At 39.6% G+C, this 22,957-nt stretch overlaps 1 protein-coding gene across 2 annotated transcripts in view; it reads right to left on the reverse strand.

The window, feature by feature from the left end:
* Positions 1–7,209: 7,209 nt before the first annotated feature.
* The window catches only part of ctnnd2b (catenin (cadherin-associated protein), delta 2b), a gene marked incomplete at both ends in the record, with an annotated part of 131,940 nt that continues 116,192 nt past the window's right edge, over positions 7,210–22,957 (reverse strand). For both annotated transcript variants that reach the window (XM_079243242.1, XM_079243241.1), the window contains 9 exons: positions 7,210–7,473; positions 9,400–9,476; positions 9,663–9,791; positions 12,037–12,163; positions 12,321–12,405; positions 13,612–13,858; positions 16,385–16,535; positions 17,147–17,344; positions 21,934–22,116. In XM_079243242.1, coding sequence (XP_079099368.1) covers positions 7,210–7,473; positions 9,400–9,476; positions 9,663–9,791; positions 12,037–12,163; positions 12,321–12,405; positions 13,612–13,858; positions 16,385–16,535; positions 17,147–17,344; positions 21,934–22,116 — 1,461 coding nt within the window. The remainder of the gene's footprint in view (positions 7,474–9,399; positions 9,477–9,662; positions 9,792–12,036; positions 12,164–12,320; positions 12,406–13,611; positions 13,859–16,384; positions 16,536–17,146; positions 17,345–21,933; positions 22,117–22,957) is intronic.

The following is a 22,957-nucleotide window of genomic DNA, read 5'->3' on the forward strand; positions in this document are numbered from 1 at the left end:
TAACAGACTTTGAGCAGAATTTCCAATGGGGCACTTTAGCACCAAGACACTCTAAGTGGAAGATCAGTGTTTTTTCAAAAATCATATCAATACATGTTAAACCATTTGTCAGTGTTACAAATTTTAGAGTCATTAAAATGACATATTGGGCATCGAGCTGAAGCTAATTGTGTGGTGAATTTGACAATGAAAGGATGTCCAGGACCTACATCATTATAGGGGACAGGAAGAAGAAATGGTGTTACAATCAAGAGCTTGAAACTACTGAGTATGTTTAGTTTTTTTAAAATTATTATTATTTAACATCTTTGGATATTAAATATGTAAAAATGTCATTTTAACACAGCAGATAAGCCAAAAAGCATGCAGTATAGCTCAGATTTAGTTTACTAAAATCCCATCTTCAAACAACTTTGTTCTGAGCTGCTTTTCTGCAGATTTATTAGAGTCACATTTTGCTATGAGGGAAGAGAAATTTCACTAATTGCCCCATTAATATTTAATCTGTCATGTACAGCTAAAATGGCAAGCCAGTAAAGCATGCAACACCAAAGTGATGAATGGCCACCTGTTCCAGTTACTTTCTAAACTGTACTGACTTCGCTCTACTGTAAGGCCCTACCTTTACATATTTGACAAAAACTGAACATCTTTTGTACCAAATAAAGTTTTTGCAATGGAGACAGTTTGACTACAGGATTCAGATACATTTGATTCAGATTTAAAGACAGCTACTTGGACAAGATGACTTTCAGGCTGTAACTTAAAAAAAAAAAAAAAAAAAAAAAAAAAATTATACACCAAAGCTATCTTACAACTCTACTCATATAGTACTCTCCAAGGTTCACAATAGAAATATTGAATTCATACTTAAATCTGGGCTTTTTCCAGCTATATTGTCTCATTCAATATAACTTCACCTTGACATATTTAAAAACACTGATGTGCATTTTTAACTTCAAATATTGAAAGCACAACAACATTGAAAGACTTACAATGTGTAGAGCCTGCTGAACAGATAAAATTTGTGAAATTTTGACTAGACTTTTGAGAAAAATGTAGATTCTTATGATGTTTCTGTGATACTGTGTATCGGTAGACATAAAGTTTCGTTAAAGCGCCCACAAAAACACTTCAAGATCACAGCTTGAAACCAGAGAATTGTTACATCAGACGTCTTGAAGTGGAACATGACACAATCCTAGAAGAAAGTCTGCTTCCAACTGTACATCCACTTAAAGCAAATGTAAAAGCAGCCTTCAGAGTCTGCAGGATGTTTACCTGAGATTATCTGTTGCTTCCTGGCTTTGGAGTCCAGCGCTTCAAGTGGGCTGAAAATATTGACCCCCAGCTCTTAAAGGTAGCAATATGTTGACCCCTCTCTGGAAAGTCATGCACCACAGGCCTGTGAGACTAAAATGGCCGCCATTCTGACCTGTGATGCAGTTTTCCCACTGACCACCAGAGAGCACTCCTGACCCTTTACAGGTCAAGATTCTGCAGCTGCCAGGAGCTTCCACATAAACACACACACACACACACACACACATGCTCCAGCATTCACACACAGAGCCCATAATTAGAAATGAACTCATGAGCATTTTGTAATTTCTTTCTCCTGTTCTTTTCAGAAGTACTAGAAAGCTGTCTGAGTCCACCTCCCCTCTTGTATTTATTTTCATTTACTGTGTCAACACACCACATCCAGAAGTGTTTGATTAGATATTCCATTTCAGCGATGGGTGAGATAATTCCATTTATAGGCAAGTATACACTAAAAGAATAGATTAGGTGCTAAAATGATACACTTACCAGTCACTTTATTAGGTGCACATTACTCGTATCAGCATAGATCCCTTCATGCCTTTCAATCTGCCTTAATTCGTTGAAGAATAGATTCAACCGTGTGTTGGAAATATTCCCGAAATATTTTGCTCCATATTGACATATTAGCATAAAACAGTTACTGTGGATTTGTTGTAGATCCATGATGAGAATCTTCTGTTCTACCACAAAGTGCTCTGTTGGATTGAGATCTGATGACTGGAAGCCATTGTAGTACACTGAACTTATTGCCATGATACTGAGACAGTTTGAGCTTTGTGACATGATGCTGGAAGCAGGCATCAGTGGTCATGATGGGAGGGGCATGGTCAGCGACTACACTGAGAATGTGAGTGTGTTGATGAATGATGCTCAATTGGTACCAAAAGAGCCAAAGTATGGCAAGAAAATACCCACCACATTATTACACCACCAGCAGTAACATAAATCATTGATACACAGGTAGATGGCTTCATGCTTCATGCTTCTACCACCTGAATGTTGGAACTGCCATGGAAACCCATCAGACCAAAGTTTTTTTCTCCATAGTCTATTGTCCAGTTTTGGCGAGTCAGTGGGAACTGTACCCTCATTTTGTGTTCTTAGCTGCAGAGATGGCAAAAGTACCCAGATTTCTTACTTCAGTAGAAGTAAAATACCTAAAAAAGATCTTGAGTAAAAGTAAAAGGTACTGATCTAAATATCTACTCATGTAAAAGTGAAAGGTACACGGCTTACAATGTTCTCTAGTTATTTTAAAAGCAAAAAGTGTTTCTGATGCATGATTCACTGGCTGCAAAGCAAATAAAAATCTCATACATAATATTTTATGTACAGTTTATGTTAAAACAGGTTTTGAATCAAGTGGCAGCCTCCAGCGGTTAAAACTGAAGCTTATGCGAAAGTGCCAAAAACTGCAGTTGCCCCCTCATCCACTAGGGTCTCTGAAACAGAGTAAATCCTTATAGAGTTCCATGTTAAAAAGGCCAACTTCACAGCTGAAATAAATGTTTACAACCTGGTACAAAAACATATTTTTATTTTAACAAGTCAAATTTACCTAAAACATTTTAGGTAGGTCATTAGGGGAAGTTTCATTAGAACCATTTAGGCATAATTGGGGCATGTCCTTTTGATTGACAGGTACCCGATATCCCAGAGTGTTGCACAACCACGGCTTTTAACCAGCTGACAGCATAATTCAGCTTTAGCCCACCCACCTCCATTAGCTGGTTAGCTCCTGTTAGCTCCAAGTTAGCTTTTGGCTAAAGTCAGGTCTGAGTTTGAAAGATGTAAATCATCCACCCCAACGCTGACAGCTCTCCCTCGTTGCCCATTTTTGTATTTTCTGGGAGAGACGACGAACATGACCATGCCAAGATGGTGACAGTGGGAACCGCCCGATGAGCTTTAATTCAGCTCTTCAGAAACCTACAGGTGATGTTGCAGAGGCTTTTTCCATCTTTTACATACAGTCTATGTTCAAAATCCCAAACCATTGACCTGCATTGGTGTTTCTGTGCAAAAAAAAAAAAAAAAAAAGAAAAAAAAAAGAAAGTAAAAGTATCCAACCTTTTTTGGGAAAATGTGAGTAGAAAGTACTGATATTTATGTTGAAAATGTCATGGAGTAAAAGTAAAAAGTTGGCAAAAAATAAATACTCATAAAAGTACAGTGTATCTGAAATAACTACTTAAGTAAAGTAACAAATTATTTGTACCCAGTAACATCTCTGCTTCACTGACAGGAGTAGCACCCAGTGGGTGGAGATATAAACCAACTTTTCCATGGTTGGATGCGTGGGATTGGAGATATTTTGCATACATTGGTTGTAATGAGTTGTCTGAGTTACTGTTGCTGTTTCTTACATCTCCAATCATCCTTGTCTGCTGACATCAGATGTCAACAAAGCATTTTGGTCCAGATAACTGCCACTCACTAGATTTAAAAATATATGTATATTTTCAGACCATTTCCTCAAATAAATTTCAAATGAACCTGGACAACTTGAAGTTTGGTTTATGATTACATACAATCTGCTTAAGACAAAAAAAAAATCCTTTAGCTCCTGTATTTGTTATTCCAACCCATGCTCTTGTTTTTATTCCTTTTGTATGAATTTTTTTTATTTCTCTCACCAAGACAACACGTGATTCTAACTGATGATCGTGGCATACTGATGGCTGTGAAAAAATCAGCTCATTGTTCCTAGTTTAAATTTAGTCTGTGTTTCATTTGAGTAGAAACTTCGAATGATTTATATTATGTGTTTTTTTTCTTTGTTGTTATCAGGTATGTATAGGTAAGAATAAACATAGAACATGTGAAATGTATGTACATCTCTTTAGTGCATGGAACATCGCCCCTTTTGCACAGCTCTCCAGTCAGAGAGGAACTGGGGTGGGAGGATTTACATAGTAGTTTTTAAGTATTTTCCTTTGTTGCTGTCAGCAAATAAACACAGACTGCATCTCCAAGAGATCTTGCTGTGTCACAGAATCTTAATAAGCAGCACAACTCAGAAACTCTCCGGTTACACTTCTTGTGTGTTTGTGGTGGGAAAACTACTGTCAATCTGGGCCAATGGACATATCTTTTATAGATTCAATTCAATCAAATTCAGTGTCATAATTTTAATATAATTTTTTGTCACATTTGTCAAAAGTCTCTTCATGTTTTAAAACATGTGTGTTTAAAATAGCTTTGTGTGGCTTTGGGGCCGCTGGAGCTGAAGCCCATCAGAGGGAGGGGGGGTTGAAACCACTGGAAAACAGCAAGGAGCTTTTTTTCTGTACACAAGAACAAACTACTCGAGAGATGAGAAGTTCTTCGATGGTCTGTTTATAATTTTTTTAGAGCAGTTGCAATCTGTTTGAGGCAATAGAAAGATTCACAATTCTCTTTTGAAAACACATTTGGTCTAGCAACAAAAAGGGCACCGACGTTATATCTCCATACAGGTCTTATAGTCAGGTTTTTCTGCCTAAGGATCACAAAGACATACATAACGTTGTCAGTTTCCAGATGCTTACTTACAGATACAGCACACCTGCTTTTCACCCAGTGTGTGTTTGTGAGGAACAGTTGCATTATGAGTCACTTTTCAAGCATCAGAAGGTAACCTCTAGGACTTCTAAACAGCAGTGGGTAGGAAGAGCCAGGGTCTGTTGTCACCTTTGTAACTCAGCCTTTCTCACTTAATGACAAAATACTCATACTCGTGCATTCCTGGGTGCATTCCTTTTGCTGAGAACTGATCCGATACAAGGTGTCTATGTGTGTGTCAGGGTGTGCGGGGTAAAACTCACACCTGACAATCTGTGGTTTGTTATCAGGGCAGCAGGTGAGGATGGTGGCGCAGACATTTTGTGCACAGTTGAAATGCAAACATGTTGGAAATACTTCTTGCAGATGTTTCACCGTTTTGGACTGCTTTGGTGACAACGTAGACCCCTGGGCCCTGGTCTACTCTACTCCACATAGCAACAACATTACTACACAAAGTTGACATTTCAGTGTGTTAACCAGAAAATAAGATGTGAACAAAATTCCTACATGTAGCTGTTTTTTCTTTTTCTTTTCTTTTTTTCTTTTTTTTTTATTTTTTACAAGTCTTTTCCCATAATGTTGCTGCTATAAGTGACATCCACATCTGCACATAAAAAGTATATATTTATATTTATATAATATATATCCGTACTCTATTAACAGATTTGTCTACCATGAAGTTAGAACTGCCACCCATCTCTCAGAAAACTTTTTTTGAAATTTTTTTTTTTTTTTTTTGTATTTTTCTTTTTTGGTACTTCAAACATTGATTATTTTACAACACAGAAATCAACTTATATTTTTTCTACAATTGTCAGTGAAGTGAAGCTCTATTTTTTTTTTTTTCACGTTTTTTTTTTCTGTTTTTCTTCCCTGGTGTCTGTGCAGTTAAGACAACTCTCATCTCAGTAAAACACAGTTTTAGAAAAACCAAAGCATTTACAAACTGGCATCGTTAGAACTGCGAGGATGTTCAGCTGAAAACTTTCAGCTCAACTTGGACCCTTTAACGCACCCTTAACACCCCTTCCCCCTCTTTAGCTGAGGCGAGGGGAAGTAACGCTTGTTTGGCACGGTTATTTACACAATAAGGGACAGGGCCCTCGAAGGAAGGGCACAGAGGAACAAAAAAAAGACAGGACTTGTGTTAATGTGGAAAGATAGGCGCCAAAACACCAAAGCTGAGCCTCAAAAGAAAAGAAAAATCTGTCTGAACGGAAACTTCTTTTCAGCTATTCTGGCAGCTGGACTGTCTGCTGTTAGTAGGGCAGTGAAAGGAGCACCGTGACCTAGCCATTCATACCCAGTGTTTCACATTAACAACATGTCAACATCCGTGACGCAAGTCTTGCAGTTAATGTGTGTATTTGTGTGTTCGGAGGGGATAATTAGTGAGGTGGTGAGGCTGACTCAGCGGTGAAAGGTCTGACGTGACAGAAAATAGTGCAATGTACCGTACACAATGCATCTCAGTAAAATGTACAGTGGTAAATGTACAGTGTACATCAAATACTATACAACCAGAATTAAAAAAGTAGAAACACAACAAAAGAAAAGAGAAACAACAACAATAACAAAGAAAAAAAAAAAAAACTTTTACAAATGTCCAGAGGCGGTCTTCACCCAGAGGAGGATACGTCCCACTGAAGCCATGGAGAGAAACCAACGTTTGTGTGACAGACCTACGTGTCCTACAGCTCTGCTTCTTGTGCTTGACATTTCTACAAGCCATGTTGCTATACCACATATTTACAGGTTGCGCTCAAGTATCTCTGACATGTTTTTGTTTGCATTGCAAAACCTCCAATCCTAGTCCACCTATCCTTTTTTTTTCTCTTTCATTGTCCCTTTTAAATCCCTGTGCATGTTTTATGCATTTCCTTCACTTTCCCAGTCCCATCCAAGCCCTCTTATCTTTTTTACTTTCTGTCTCCAACAACCTTCAGGAGCCCTGAGGTCTCTCTGTCCGCAGGGCTCTCTCTTCCATTTGCTAATCACAAACTCAACACAGAAAGAAAATGTGTCTGTCAGTTTGGGTGGTGGTGTGCATGCACATGCGCGGCAGCTCCTGCGGTTGCTTCTGGTCGTCTTTAGTTCCCTCTCCCATGTCCCTCAGATGTCTCTGAAAGGAGTATGATGTCCTCTCCTCATGGCTATCTTCTTGTGCTCCTTCCTCCCCCTCCTTCAGCTTGCTATCTATAATGCTACTCAGGAACTACAGGGGAGGATGAGGAAGGAGGCGAAATGTCTCTTAGAAAAACTAACTTCTTTACCATTCTGTATTACATCCATCATCCTAACCTCCTCCTCCTCCTCCTCCTCCTCCCTCATCTGGTTTCAGACCCATGAGTCTGGTGAGGCTGGATAGTGGCTGGTCTCGTAGTTTAGCTCGCTGTAGGGCCGCGAGGCTGAGTAGAAGTCTACATAGTTGCCAGTGGACTTGAGACCCTGCAGGTGCATGTTGAGTTCACCCTGTGGGGGCCGTCCTCCTGCATGAACCTGGTTTTCAAAGAAGGCCTGGTCCTCATAGTTACCGCTATCTGGTGGGGGTGGGTTTTGGAAAGGGGGGTAAGGCTCTGACGGCAAGCCTTGAGAAGAAACCTGTGAAAAAAAGCAGAAGCAGTCAGATTTTGATCAGTAACCTTGCACATGTTTCACTACAGGCCTCCTGAATGTTAGCAAACCGATGCCTGGTACTGGCTAGCTAGCTGAGGCCACATAGCATCGATGTTCCACCCGCTATGGTGTTTACGATGCTTGAAAACTGCCTGACTGATTGCATGAATAAAAAGCGCACGCTTGGTAAACATTGAGCCCGTGCAGGTGAAAGGATCATGGAAAAAATTACTCATGAATAAAAACATACATCATGAGGCGGCATTTCCAGCACTGCAAGTGATTGTAACAGTATATATTAACTGGCAAGCGTGTTTTTGAGACACTGAAAATCAACTGTGTGCACAAACGTGGCCCAATGAGTGCATTACTGGGCAGAGCGAGCTCCCAACTCTCTCACAGCGTGCTCAGTGGACCACTCCACGGATACTCGACTGCTTTAGTTTTGAGACTTTAGAGGCAAAGCTGCTGATGTGTTGTACCCTCTGTACCCTCTAATTGGTCAGTTTCCAGCCTCTGAGTTTCAACCTCTGATTGGCCTTTTCTGCTAGTAACTACTAGACTCAACTCGATACAATGTGTAGGGTTTTCCCAGGCCAAGTAGATACTTTATCACCTACTTCAAGTTCCAAGCAAGCTAGGTCTAGCCAACAACGTGACATAGTCTCTAAGCTGATGGCCACTGATGCTGACGAGTACAAGCAGACTTTAATATACAACACTGGATAAATTAGCAACCGGGCATGACAACAGAAGATGAGTGTTTTGTCACATTAAGCATCTTTTATTTCATACATCTCATAGGTGATGAGTTCATTTGAGCCAATGAGGATACTTCTGAAACTAAGAAGACAATAACTAGTTTGAACATGACTCACAATGAGCTTTTATGACACAGATCCGTTTGCCTCAACTAGCGGCTAGTAGTAACAATGCTAAACCAGACTAGTTTGCATGTGCAGCCCGGGATGCCACAGGCAGCGGGGGATAAATGCAGATCAGTTTGTATAAAAGAAAGAAATAAAACTTCTCTGCTGTGAAGCTTAAAACATCACTAAGAATGCTTTTCTTAGAATGTGGTTGCTTGATTGTGGTGAGAAGAAACTGTCTCAGATGATCACAGAAGATGCTGGAAAAACTGCTGTAAGTATCTCTTACTGGGATTAATCATTATATATAATAAATATTTGAAAATGAAAAAGAAAAACTGTTAATGAAAGCTTTTATAATCACTCACACTTTTTCTTTTGCTAACTGAAAGGGTTTGTCTCTCCACACTGACGTTAGCTTAGCATGTAGATATAACTGTGAATAATGTTTAGGAAATAGTGATAAAAGTGTCATGGCTTATGTTTATAGTTACAGCTGTCCTCTTATACGGCTGTCAAATTCTTTTATAGGTAAGACAAGCTATTAAAAAATAAAAACACCCCCGCTTTAATATTTTAATGCTAAAACTGATTTCTACATAGTTTTCTCAGCTATATTCACACATGTTCAGCGTTGCCATCTCTATCCATAACTTGTTATTGAAAAACTGTACAGCATATCTTTCTCCTAAAAGTGGGATGAGTCATAAAGAATTAAAAGGAGCTTGCAGTGCAAAATGGAAAGCACTAATACCCAAAGGGAAAGTGATGGAGAGGTCTTGGAGTCTATCAGGTTTTTATGCTTCCCCTCATATCTAAGATTTCTAGTTAAAATAAAATCCCACGACTCTCAATGTTTTGATTTCTGCTTTCCTCAGCAAATTGAGAATTCTTTTTAAATGACAGCTACTGATAGTGATTCATCACACATAGTGCAAGAGGATAACTTGTAATATCAAAACTGGTATATCTGCAAAGTTATGTTACTAATTATATAAAGTCTTTATAATTCTGGAAATGCTTGCAAATCAAAAGTACTTACCTGATTATACTTTAGATCATCAGTGGGGGACACATATGCTCCTCTGTGTAGTGTTGAAGAACCACCAGAGATTTGACCTGCAAGGGCAGATGAATTCTTACTCTACAACCAGCTTAAGTTGATGTACACTTGTTAACCTACTGCAGTCTACAGTACTTGTGTTGGAAAGTTTTTTTCTCTTAAAGCCATCACCTCAGCTGACGAGACATCCGCGTCGTGCGGGAATGTGTCTTTGCAATGGACGTGCGAGATGAAATTCCTACCTGTCATGGCGTCCTTCCGGGATGTGTGCTCGCCCTTGTTGCCATGGTAACTCGCATTGCCAGTTGAATCGTAGTCTGTCTTCCTCTCCTTCAGAGCCATCATCTCCCTGGGGGATGCGGGAGCGCTTGCTACACACAGAAGCACACACAAACACACACACATACACAGGGAATATCTTTACCCTTCAGTGCATAAACCCTTCATCAATACACATGAGGGAGAGAGTCCAACCAGAAGGGCAAATGTTTACATCACTCTGGAGTCCTTTAACAGAGAACATTGTATGTCTTGAAGCATCTGAGCTGCTGTATTTCTGACTGACTCTCAACCAATGCATAACACTGCTAAATATATTATTCTCTCTAACGTGGAATGAGTTAAAAACAGAAGAAGTGGGTACAGTCTCTTCTGTGACTCTGGTTTGGAGCCATTTCACATCTTTAATTTTGTCACTGTGATTTGATTTTCAGAAAGGTAAATATGGAGTTGCCTTCCTTCCTGATGGACTATAAAATAGTGTGGTGTGATGAGTGGCAAAGACAGCAGAGTTAGATCTGAGAAGCCACATTTGAGGAAACTTGGCTTTCAACTCTGCGTCAAATGGTTTCCTTGAATAAACACATTAGCAACAGCCTTTCCCAAACAAGATACTGGCTATTGCCCAGCCAGTCTGAGTGGTTACATCTGCTTCTTTGTATCTATATTGCATGTTATAATGTAGTTAGCATTGATCCATAAGCTCATTGATGTGCTGCGAATATGACCAGTCTATTGTAGCATCAGTCAGTCATCGTCTGTCAGCTTGCTGCTGCTGCTGAAATGCAGCCTATATACACAAAGGAACGCTGATATGAGAAAAAGCATGATGTACCATCTGTGGCTGCTTGCATATGTGTAAACTGGGAAACAAAACAAAACAAAACAAAAATGTTAGATTAGCTTGTTCTAAAATGTTGGTGGTTACACTAACCTGTTCAGATGCTCGTTGTTTAAATGCTGCGATACTTTGAAGCAGCTGGGCAACAGCTGACTGGCTCAATGGACGACAACGTCTATTTGGTTTTCCAATTTTAGGTACCACACAAAAACGCCATTACTCTAAGGCTTACAATGCTGCATGTGTCTTTTCTGTCATGTCTTCAGTTGATGTTTATAGCAATGCTCTGACCTGACCTAATACTTTAACTGCATGCACAGCTTAGGTGTGTGTGCCTCGGTCAAATCAATACCTGGATGTGCCAGAAGTTTCTTCAGGTAAATAAAAATCAACTCGAGATCATCGTCTTCGGAAACAAACACGGGCATCCAAGAAGTAGTGATTAGTTTCAGTCAACAATGTTAGAAATGATGGATCAAAGCAGACATTTTGGTGTCATTTTGCTTTTTAAGGTAAATCTTAATAATCAAAGCAGTAACCAAATCAGCCTTTTACTACCCGATTCTCTAGAATAAGAGAACGGATTGCTTGACATGATTTATATAGACACTTATTTATGCATTTCTCTTCAGTAGGCTCGACTACTTTAAAGAAGTTTTACAGGTTTTTTTCTTTTAGAGAAGACAACAGCAACTGAACCAGAAAGCTCCTACTCGTGTCACAAAGATAAAAAAAAAAAAAAAAAATGGGGACACATCACTGGGTCTCGTTTCTCTACTTTGTTTCTGCAGGTTTAAAAGACACTGAATGGTCCTGGTCCAAAAAATTATCTGACCTACTGACGATATATGAGACACCTATATTTCTAAGATTAACGGGGTCGAATTTGCTCTCCATGTTGCGGGTTAAAACTAAAGGAGTATCAGCTTTTAGTTTTTATTCTCCTAATACCAGGATCAAATACCAGAAAACCTAAAGATGATCCAAACCATACACTAAACCAGGTCTTCAATCTTGTTTATTTGCCATACATTTTAATTAAGATCAACTTCTTCCTTTTAAATATATGTTCTTGCATATTTACACTAATAATGGTGGTGATACATTTCCCATTTATGTTTCTTGGATCATTTACACACTGCATTACCTTATGTATGTAATGTGCTATATAGCAAAAGGTCCTTGCCTTGCTTTACATGAAAGTGATTCACGTCGTCATTCCTGAAACGCTCAAAGACGGTGAACGTTTTCAGAAAATGTCATCAGTCTGGAAACACTAAAGCCTTGGAAAGCTCATATTATTCAAACCTTAACTCTGACAAGGCAAGGGCGGGAAACTTTCTTAATGGGAATGGTGCAAGGATTTTACTTGACAGCGGAGTAATTTATCAGTCGTCACTGTAGTGTGAAGGTTAAAGCAAGCTTCAGATATAATGGAGTGGTGCTTGTTCAACTGGACTCCACCAGTGGAAGGCGAGGAGGACGTTTGGACTCACCTGATCGATTGTTAGGTGAAGTCCGTACCGGAGAGATGGACGGCGTGCGAGAGGAGGAATAAGGTCGCTGTCTGTCTCGCTCTATCGTTGAGGAGGAGCCAACAAAATGGTACTGAGAGTAGCCATCCTGAGAAGACGGCGAGAGGTGGCAGAGGAGCATCAGAAATGATTCACCGTTCACCTTCCTTGCCATTGTTTTGGATCAAAGCTCTCTTTCCTGTTTGGCAATATTCATTACGAAAAACACCAACATGACTGAAATTCTCAGATTAGAAAGGTTGTACCTTTTTATAAAGGCTGCGTAGGTCTCTGTACTGCCACATGCTGTTCAGCACTTGAGATGCTGCTTTCACCACTTTAGGACTATGTCTGGGAATTCAGCAGAAAAGAAAAACACAGGGTGTAAAGCTTGACTGTCCTTCATATGCTTTGTGCAGGTTAATGCAGAGGAATGAGGTAAAAAGGTGGAAACAGACACCACTGCATGCAGATCATCAGCTCACTACGCTTCAGAGAGAGGACACGACAGCGAAAGCTTTCTTTTCACCTTCTCAGCCCCCAACGCTTCAACTGAAATGAAACTAAATTGCATAAACATTTTTTCCAACTGATTGATTGACCAATATTTCATTCCTCCTCCTTCAGGGCTCAGCTGACTAATGGCTGTGGGTTTAATTGCCTCATATGGCCTTATCAGTGTCTGGGAAATTAAACTTTATTTCTTCAAGACATTTGAGTAAATGTTATTGTTCTGGATGGTGGGTAGGTGTGTTATGGTTTTGTGATGATTCAAGGCAGGAAGCCTATGAAACATATTTGGAGAACAAAAAAAACCCCATCAAAATGTCATCCCTTAGTTTACACCTGTAATCTAATTCTAATCTACTGATTTTTACCTGTGTGATCCTTGTGTCCATACTTCAGTAACTAAGTAAGGAAACCGCCTAGTAGAAGCACGGGGAAGAATTCAAGCAGCTCCTTACAGTACAGGTATGTTTTACTCACAGTTTTATTGTTTAGTTGCTAGAATTAGCACTACTAGTTGTGTACAAGGAAAACAAATTAAAAACTGTAGCCCCCAGCCGAAGTCCTTTCTGTCTCTACAACCGACCATCCAATAACATGGATGTTAAAAAATGCAGGTGAGCAGGTAAACAACCTGCGTTGAGAGCACACAGGGATCTACCGGCCACACTTCACTTTGGATCCTGTTGTTTCTTGTGTTGACTCACAGCTCAAAAACAAACAGACAGATTTTTTTTTCCACTTTCACTCTGGCCTAGTCTCTGCTGTTCTTCTCCTCCTCCACTTCCACATTCCAGACCCTTCTTGTAATGTCTGCTTCCGCAACACTAAATAATGCATCTAACTAACATCAAATTTTAACATCCTTGTGAATAAAGTCACTTTCAGAGTTTAAAAGAAGCAGATGTCTTCTGGACACAATCCTGTTTTGGTTGTATGAACAATGTAATATCACAGTTTTAGACTTCTTACCTAACCTTCTCCTTGTGTCTAAACGCTTCTTCCCATCCTCTCTGTCTACACCTAACAACATGCTCCCATTCGGCTTACTTGTCCCCCTTGCTGCGGGCGATGCTGATCAGCTTCTCAATGCCGCCGGCGTCCCTCAGGGCTTTGGTGTTCTCCATGTTCTTGGTGATGACCTCGTGCAGTGCGCAGCAGATAGCAGTGATGGTGTCGTCAGACATGGTCTTCCCCACCAGACCACTGCTGTTGGTGCTTCCTCCCCCGCTGCTAGTGTTGTTGTTGTTGCTACCTCCGGGTAAACGGTGCACCAGGTCTCTCATGGCGTATTTACCTGTGGAGTTCAAGGGTGGGGAGGCGGGGAGGAATGATTTAGTTAAAGTTCAAGTTTGTTATGATAGAAACTAACCCTAACCCTGCATACCCATAATAAAATAAGCATATCAGTGCAACCACAAGGTCTCTTTGGATACTCTGGGAGTGATAGTAAAGAGAACACTTGTCAAATTTGTAAAGATATTAAAATATCAGTGTATGTGTTACTGATGAAAAGAATGAATGAAAATGGCACAAAAATGAAAAAAGTTCCAGGTTTATATATAAAGAAAATGTGCAAGTAAATTAGAGGGGTTTTAGTACAGATACTCAGGGAAGGACTCTAAAATCACCAATTTTGTACATTTGGCACATCTGTTCCAGATGTCCATCAATTTGGGGACCTCAGATTTAAGAATCTTCTTTCTTCATATTATGAAGAAAAAACACATTATACATGATATTCAAATGACATAACTTGAAACCTATTTTCCTTCAATGGTGAAAAAGTTGTCCCACGTTTTCTCTGTGTGGACACAGAAATCACAATAAGCTCATTAAAGAAATCTGTAATCACTACATCTCAGTCACAAAAGCAAAAATTCATACAACCATTTAGTTTTAGAAATATCTATTTTGAAGAGCACTGAAAAGACTTTTACTCTTTGAACTGGATTTGGGATGTAACAGAGAAAACACAGGCTTAAGTTTAAACCTCATTTTTCAAACTTAAAAAAAGAAAAAAAAAACATTGACAACTAAAGCTCATTACAAGGAAAGCAGAAATTCACCCTGGCTGGGTAGCTGTCAGACACAGATGGAGACATGGCCACGTGATGAAAAACAGACTGACTACATTTCCCATGACACCTCAGTACTGCTGTCAGGAAATCTTGTCCACCCTGCCCTGTGGCCCTCAATCTGATTGGGCCATCCCCCTAGGGTGGTGATGGGAGGAGGTGGGAAGGGGGGGTAGAAGTCCATTGTGACTCACAGACAGTTTAATTTCACATGTAGTGTTTTTCTGTCTAAATTTTACTGCTGCCTATAATATACAAGTACAAACTAACTATTATTAAATATGTCTAACAGTATGTTGTATTGTTACTGATGTAGCATATAATGTAAATAAGATGTAACAATAAATATAGATTAGTCAAGAAACTAATTAAAACTAATGTTAACTTTTCGTTTATAAACACACAGTTTGACTTCCTCAACTCTCTTTCAGACACAAAAGCGCACAAAAAATGCAATTCAACATTCAAACTGGTATATTGCAGTAAAACATGGCAGCATGATGTAAAAGACTTAATTCAACTTGTGCAACACACTTGCAGTATTTGCAATTTTCACATTATGAAGTTTGTAACACTGAAGCAATAAAACGACAGTTGGCTCACAGCAGATCTGTCGGTGCTGACAGCATTGATATATGCTGCTGAGTGCTCTGCGGGCTCAGCCACACAATTTGCTCTATCACTAATGCAATTCCATGACGTTAACACGATAAAACAAAGGGCAATACAATATTTTTGAAAATATACCTGCACAGTGAAAAGCCTGACACACTGCAGCTGACATACACCGCACATATGGATGGTGCATTCACTTACTGTGACATAACGTGGTTTAGCTGAGAGCATAAAGCACCAGTGGATTAAGCAGTAGGACATGTGTGGCTGTTCCCAACCAAAAGTGTATAACACAACTGAACTTACAAACACTTCTTGCAACATTGCTGGATACAACTTTGGTTACATCCTTGTTCATCCGCTGCAATCATTTTCAGTCACTGTACAATAACTTTAATATGTAAGAACTTATGTATGACAAGAATAAAAAAGCTAAATCTTTTTAGATTGTTTAATTTTATGCAATTTGTTAACTAATGTTATACCATGGTCAGTGAGAATCCTAATGACAACTAGCGTGCATTATTTTCATATAAACGCACACTTAGTTTGGCGAGTTAAATCACCGTATAACCCTCCATTACGGGCATCACCATGGCAACGTGTTAATCAGCTGATTCAGATCAGCTGTTTTTTTTAACAGGTGATTTAGAGAAACACGCTGTGGCGTGGATTTTATGGTGAACTTAGGTGGTGGTGGGAGGAGTGGTGAGCGCCCCTCCGTTGCTGGACGACACCTTAGCAACGCGTTAATCAGCTGATTCAGATCAGCTGTCTTTTAACAGGTGAATGAGAGAAACGCGCTTCAGCTTGACAGCGGTTGTTTGGCATAAAAAGTACATCGAGGCCAACATGAAATAGTTTCAATACTTTAGCATATTTAGCAACTATTATAAAAAGAAATACAAATTTGTTATATGATGTTTACTGTGTGGGACCATCGTATAGGCAGGTTAAACAACTCGGATCTGTGTATTAGACAGTTATATTGCATGACGCAGAGTCTAGAACATCACGATTTTGCACTGGCAGCTTGTTTTTGTGTATACTCTGATGTAAATGTGTGACCCCGTCCAATGCTGATTGTGTTCCTGTGTGATTTTCATGTCTGTTGCGACTGAAGAACATACCAATGAGCTCCTTGTTCCTGATGTCCAGGGCCATGTTTCTCAGGGCGGTGGCCACAGCACAGACCACCCTATCGTTGTCTATCCTCAGTAACTCCACCAGGATAGGGAGACCTTTCTCTTTGCGCACCGCAGCTCGGATGTAAACAGACCACTGTGTAGGTATAGGGGTATGGGAAGGTGGAGAAAGACCATATTGATGTTTTTTCTCTATGTACTGGTTATATTTCATGTTAATCCAACCAATACTTTTTTTTAAAAAGTAGCATAGACTGACACAGAAACAAAGTTACAGATACCACACTTAGATATACTGAGTGTCAGTGTTCTGTCTTGAAAATTGTGTTTATAAATAGTAGAATATACAGAATTTCTGTTGCTATTTTCATCATCAAACATTATTATCATAAAACACAATCATTTCAAATGGAGGGTATCAGATGTCATTACATGTAGTGCTGATTTCAGAGAAACACATGAACAAATGTAACATCTGAGTGGAACGTGATTTATTATTCCTCAAGTACATTTTATGATCCGACTTGTCAGGAACTATTTTTCCTCTGCTGTGATGTGTTACTCACCACCATTTACGGACTTGTAACACTGATCAACTCAACAAAACAGATGAGTAGTTTAGGGCTAATAAGAGAGGCTTGATGTCATTAAGAATGAAACTGATGAACATTTTTTTCAGGTCATTTATTGGCACATGTTTGAATTTCAAGCCTCTCTTGCACCTGCTCTTTAGTATGACAATGGCACAGGCACCGCACAGAGAGCTTTTACCTTCCAGCTGCCAGCAGCTAGGTTCTGCAGAGCCCCAGCTGCTCCCTCCAGGGTGTCTGGGTTGGAGCACTCAGACAGCAGTGTGAGGTAGGGCTTGACGATAGTGGGGTGCCATAACATCTGGATGCCTTTCGGGGGCTCCGCCAAGTCTGGAAACGGGCCCACGCCGTCCCACTGTGGGAGATGAGATATAATTCAGAAAGAAAAAGAATACTGAATTCTGTCTGAGGTGAGATTTGAGGGCCAGCAGGACCCCCTCATGAGAAAAGCAGAATTGAAGAGGGAGAAGAATTATTATTCATAAGCAGCAAATAAATAAGGTGACATTCAGCTTTTTGGTTATTTTCTTCTACCGTCTGTTCTGTAATTGAAATCTGACATTTTCTTCTGTCGTGATGAGACACACTGCCGCGCAAATGTTGCGTCATACAGTGGTAATATACACCCCTCAAAAACAATATGTTGGAGTGATATGAAGATGATTACATCGCGACTTATGAGGAAGCCTTTCTGCGTAGAGTTCTCACTGTCTGTGCACAGGTTCCATCCAGGTTCTCTGGCTTCCTCCCACAGTCCATACATGCATGTTGGGTTCATTTAAATTTTCCCTAGGAGTGTTTGTGTTGGCCCACCTCACCCCTCACACCTTGATCACAAGTTTAACAGCAAAACAGGTGATATGTTTTTGCCCTATATTTTTCTGTCATTATCAACAATGATGTCATCACTTTGATAAAGTTTCTCATACAAACTGAGAAGGCATTAAGAGCTGCATGGAAGTCATTTATATTTGATACGATATATAGAAAAACATGTAAGTCAGTTATATTTGATACTATATATAGAAAAAATAACTATGACTGTAGAAATAATAGTTCGGTGTGTTGCAGCATGAATGGGAATAGATAACAATGGGTCAGATTTGTGAGTATTTTTCATTTCATTCTGATTATTTTATCCTTTTGGTTTTGGCAGGAGCATGCCCAGTTTCCTGCTTCTCTGCTTTTTTCTCTCAGTAGATATGGTGTTAAGAGTTTAGTATCTGAATAAGTCCCATGCTTACTGTGTCAGATTTGGCTTCCTTTATAACAAATGTATTTTTTACATTTTGTTATAAATCCCTTTGTTAAGCTGATATTCTACAAGCTCCTTTAATTGTCATCGCACAATATTTTTCTATAGTTTTAATTGACAGTTCTTATGATATAATATGCAATGGAATCTGTTGAGGCTTTGTTATATTGCCTCCAACTGAAATGTTCTCGCTTTGCTTCACTGTCTGACTTTATTATGCTAAAGGTGTAATTTTTTCCTCCTTTCTCTTTTTATTTCTGACTTTTGTTTTTTCTGTCTCCACTTCCTCTCCTCTCCTCTCCTCTCCTCTCCTCTCCTCTCCTCTCCTCTCCTCTCCTCTCCTCTCCTCTCCTCTCCTCTCCTCTCCTTTCCTCTAATTGGCCCATAGTTAATAGAGTTTTGCCTTCTTCAACATGCTTCCTAATCGCTGCTTCATGGTAATCGCCCACAGCTGCACCCGAAAGGAGACAGACACACTGAGAGGAGAGAGAGAGCAGGGCGAGGGGTTTTGTATTTTTGAAGAGGATATGATATGTTTTTATGCAAACTGATCTCAGGGTTTGCTTTAAGATCCTCTTCTACTTAGAAACAGAAAAAAGAAAAAAAAAGTTCAGGGTTAGCACAAAAATAAGTTGAAGTAAACGTCTCGCTCACTGATTCCAACCCACCACCACCAACCCTTCCAACACACACTCATACACACCCTGTTTTCTCTTTGAGTTCATCTTCCTACTTTGCCATTGCATGACGACATGCAGGGAGAAACAGCAAGCAGGGCTAATGAGCAATTTACATAGTCTGATCCACCGGAAGTGTTGGATTTTCAGTCCCAGCAGTTTCACTAGAAGTGGTAAAAGACATCCTCCACTCATCCAGAATGTGATGCTGATTGCTTATTAGCATGACAAGCGGTTAGAGCCCTTTCCAAAGCAGCTGTTTGGTTTCTGCCAATTCATCAACCCAATGAACTATTTCTTTGGTTTTTTTCACTGCTACATGGAGGATGAGACTCGATAAATCCAGAGAGAAATAGCAAATCAGCTTTATGTTTTTGAGTCTAAGTTGCAAGCAAACAGAAATGATCTGAAGATTACGTTGTTTGATGCTGTTTAATGGTGAATCTGGTACAAATCTGCCAGTGTGCATGTTGTCCTGCAGATGGGACTGATGATATGTGAGACTCAGTGGTCTATGAGGGGAAAAATGGTTAAAACAACATTAACATAAAAGTGCAGCTGATACTTGCTTATATGCAACACAAAATATCATATAAAACAAAATAAAACAATAATTAAAAACAGAATAAGGTATATTTTGTATTGATAAAAATAAAGTGAAAGAAAAACAAAGGCAGGGTGATAGATGAAGGGAAGAAAGTGTCAAAGTATTCTGACGGTTCGATCACTCATAAAATTAAAGCACAAATTAAAATAATTAGCAGCAGCATAAAATGAATCTGCTGAGGCTTTTGATGAAGTTAAAAAAAAACAAAAACAAAACAAAAGTCAGTCTTTTTTCTGCTTGCCTTTTTATAGCTTTAAATAATATAAAAAATAACGTTAACAAACAGAAAACAAAATAAATACTGTTGTTAAAACCAGTTTTCTCGCTCATAATGGTTCTTCTCACCCAGCAGTAGCTTCAGCACCAGACAAGAATACATCAGGAATCCTACATTCCTGTCTTGGAAGTTCTTGAACGTGACATTACATCTGAATTAACCCAGTTAGCTTGTGTCCTTGTTAGAATTCAGAAAAATAGCAGATGTTTTTTTTATGCTATGCTAACTAATCAAGCTAGGATTATTAGCAAAACCTGACAATGATTAGATTTCCAATCTGTCGTCTCTGGTTCATTAATTTCTACATATAGGTGTTTAAGAGTCTTCTGTGTAACATCCTGCATCAGTAACTGCACTAAAATGTGATGTAAACGTTCATCAGAATCCATCTGCAATGTTCATTTCTTACTTTTCAGTTCTTCTTCCCGATTTCAATTTTTTCACCCACGTTGTCACTGATGAAGAGGTCACTAATAGTAAGACTGCAGAGGTCTAGAATATTTCTGAATGGACAAGACATTTAAGAGGAAATGCAAGGCTTTCATGCCATTGCAGACCTCTTAAATGGGATTTTTCAATCAAAAATGTTGTCATTAAGGGGGCAGCGTTGGCTGTTGAATAAATAAGATCAAAGTGTTCTTGCTATTTTACTTAAATAAAAGCACTTAATCGCACCATCATGTGTTATGTATTGTTGTTATGTGTATGTATGTCTGATTTGGGACAGGCTTGGTCTGGAAATTTGAAATTCCCCTCGCGGATGAATAAAATATCTTTCATTTTATTTCATTTCAATAGTCCTTACTAATCAAAAACAATTATCTGAATACTTTTTTTTTTAGATAACTTAGACACCTTATCTTAAATAAACAAATGCAGATCTATAAGAAAAAAATAGAAGAGCACCATACAAGATCTAACTTGGACATTTGCAAAACATGTGTTTTAGTTGAGACATCTGGTGTCTGCCGCCATCCCTTGCTCGTGCTCAGTATTTAGCCTAAGGTTAGCATCACCATTCAAAAGTTCTTCAGTGTTCTTGACCAGATTTTTTTGTACATATGGCAATTTTGTAAAGCACCCACCATGCTTTTAGGTCAGTGTTAAACATGTTAGCAGCTTTTCAGCACACTGAATGTGCATTCAGTGATGATTCAAGAACTGGTTACAGCTTGGACTCATCGTGGTCCAGATCTTGAGTGCTAAAACCGGGTCAGCTTGAGGCTTGTTGATATGTTCGTTACATTCTAAACAAAGGCAGAGTTTGTGTTTGTAGATAAGTTATCTTCATCATATCTGTTTATTTGCACCATAATGATGATTTCTGTTGGGCTGCAACTGTCAAAAGTTGGCTGCTTGAGTGTTTATCATCCACAAAATTGATCAGTCAAATTGCTGTTTTTCAGTGCAACTAAAGCTAGTTTGCACTGATTGGTAAATCTGGCCCTTTGAGCCTGCATGTGTGCTCACAATCTTCTCCTGCATTCATAATAAAAACATGGGAAATTATCCTCATCACATCATTTGTTCAAGAATATTTGTGCTTCAGTGTTGCCTCCATACAAACATCTGGCACAGATATACATTAGTGGACTGTATGTACCTTTTTTTTTTTTTTTTTTTTAACCTATAAACCTTTAAATAATTACTACAACAAATCATTTCCTTTTTCCCAGCTCTCTCTGGTTTTAAAGAAGAGTAGGATCTGAGTTTTTTTCTCATACAGTGCCCAAAAATACCCACAAACACGCACCTGCTTCTTTTTATTTTAGATAAACAGCACACAAGCTTCCGTGCAAAACCAAGTTTAATAAAAGTCTTGCATCCTGCATATATTCTGAGAAACTCAATAGATATCCATAAATAAATAAACATTTGTGCTCCAATAAATAAAGCAAAGCTCTCTCTGTGGTGCTGACTCAACACAGTCCGATGGATATGTGGAACTTCCTGAGATGAATTCTCAGATACTAATGAGCAAATGTGGAGTCTGCCATGTTATTCATATCCGGTGTAATTAAAAATCACTAAATAAGAAGATCTAAAGTTCTCTAAACTAGAAAACCAGTGAGCAGTATGTGCTGTAGAAACTAAGTAGAGGAAATGATTGAACTCTCTGTTCTCCCACCTGGTCATGACCCTTCTTTTTCTTCTTCTTCTTGCCCCAGCATCCAGAACTCTCTGCATCCTTGCCACCAGTGTCACACAGCAAACCGTCCAGCTCCTCAGACCCGCCCTGCTGACTGTGGGACGTCTCTGCAGCTAGACGGTATGACAAGTTCCTCAGGATGCACACACAGTTTTCAACAGTCTGGTGGAGGAAGAGAACACGGAGCAAGGAAGTGAGAGGAAAAAGATGAAGGAAGCATAGATGCCAACTTAAAAACACAAACACACACAAACACACACACACACACTATATAGGACTCACACAAATGTATGCAAACAAACTGTTTGTATAACGACTACGCAGACATAAACAGCTGCAGTGTGTACATTGCAGACAGACACACACTAATCCTATTGTTGTTAGTGGCTATGCAGCCAACAGTCACAGACTTTGATCTCATGGAGGATTTCTGCGGATTAAAACTTCACATCTTCAACTGAAGAGCTTCCACTCACAACACCAACTCACACACAAACAGCAGTGACTCATCAAACATACGTGTGCATGCAGGGCTTGCACACAAACAAACGCACACATGGATGAACATACATTCATTTTAACTACTGACTGCTGATGTTTCTGTGTCACTGACCATTTGGGAGGAGCAGTATACTGTAAAGAGACTACATCGCCAGCAAGATCAGGATTAATGTAAACAATAATTTACTCCTCCTGTTGTGATCCTGTTCCCTGGTGGGCGTGTCTGGCATCCTGGCACCTGGATCAGCACCTGACCGGCATCTTGGCAATCAGCAGCAGCACTATTTAAGATCTGCCCAGCCTGCTGTTCATCGCCAGATAGTTGAACGCCTTTGAGATCCTGCCTGCATGCCCGATTGCTGCCCTACCGCCTGCCTGCCTGCCTGCTCGCCCGCCTGCCTGCCTGCCCGCCTCTCTGACCGCCAGGTTTACCTCCCCGCTTGTCTGCCTGCCGACTAACCTATCTTCCGCATCCACCTGGGAAAGAAACCGAAATCAGAAG

The sequence above is a fragment of the Telmatherina bonti genome, assembly GCF_933228915.1.
Source record: "Telmatherina bonti genome assembly, chromosome: 7".
Lineage (NCBI taxonomy): Eukaryota > Metazoa > Chordata > Actinopteri > Atheriniformes > Telmatherinidae > Telmatherina > Telmatherina bonti.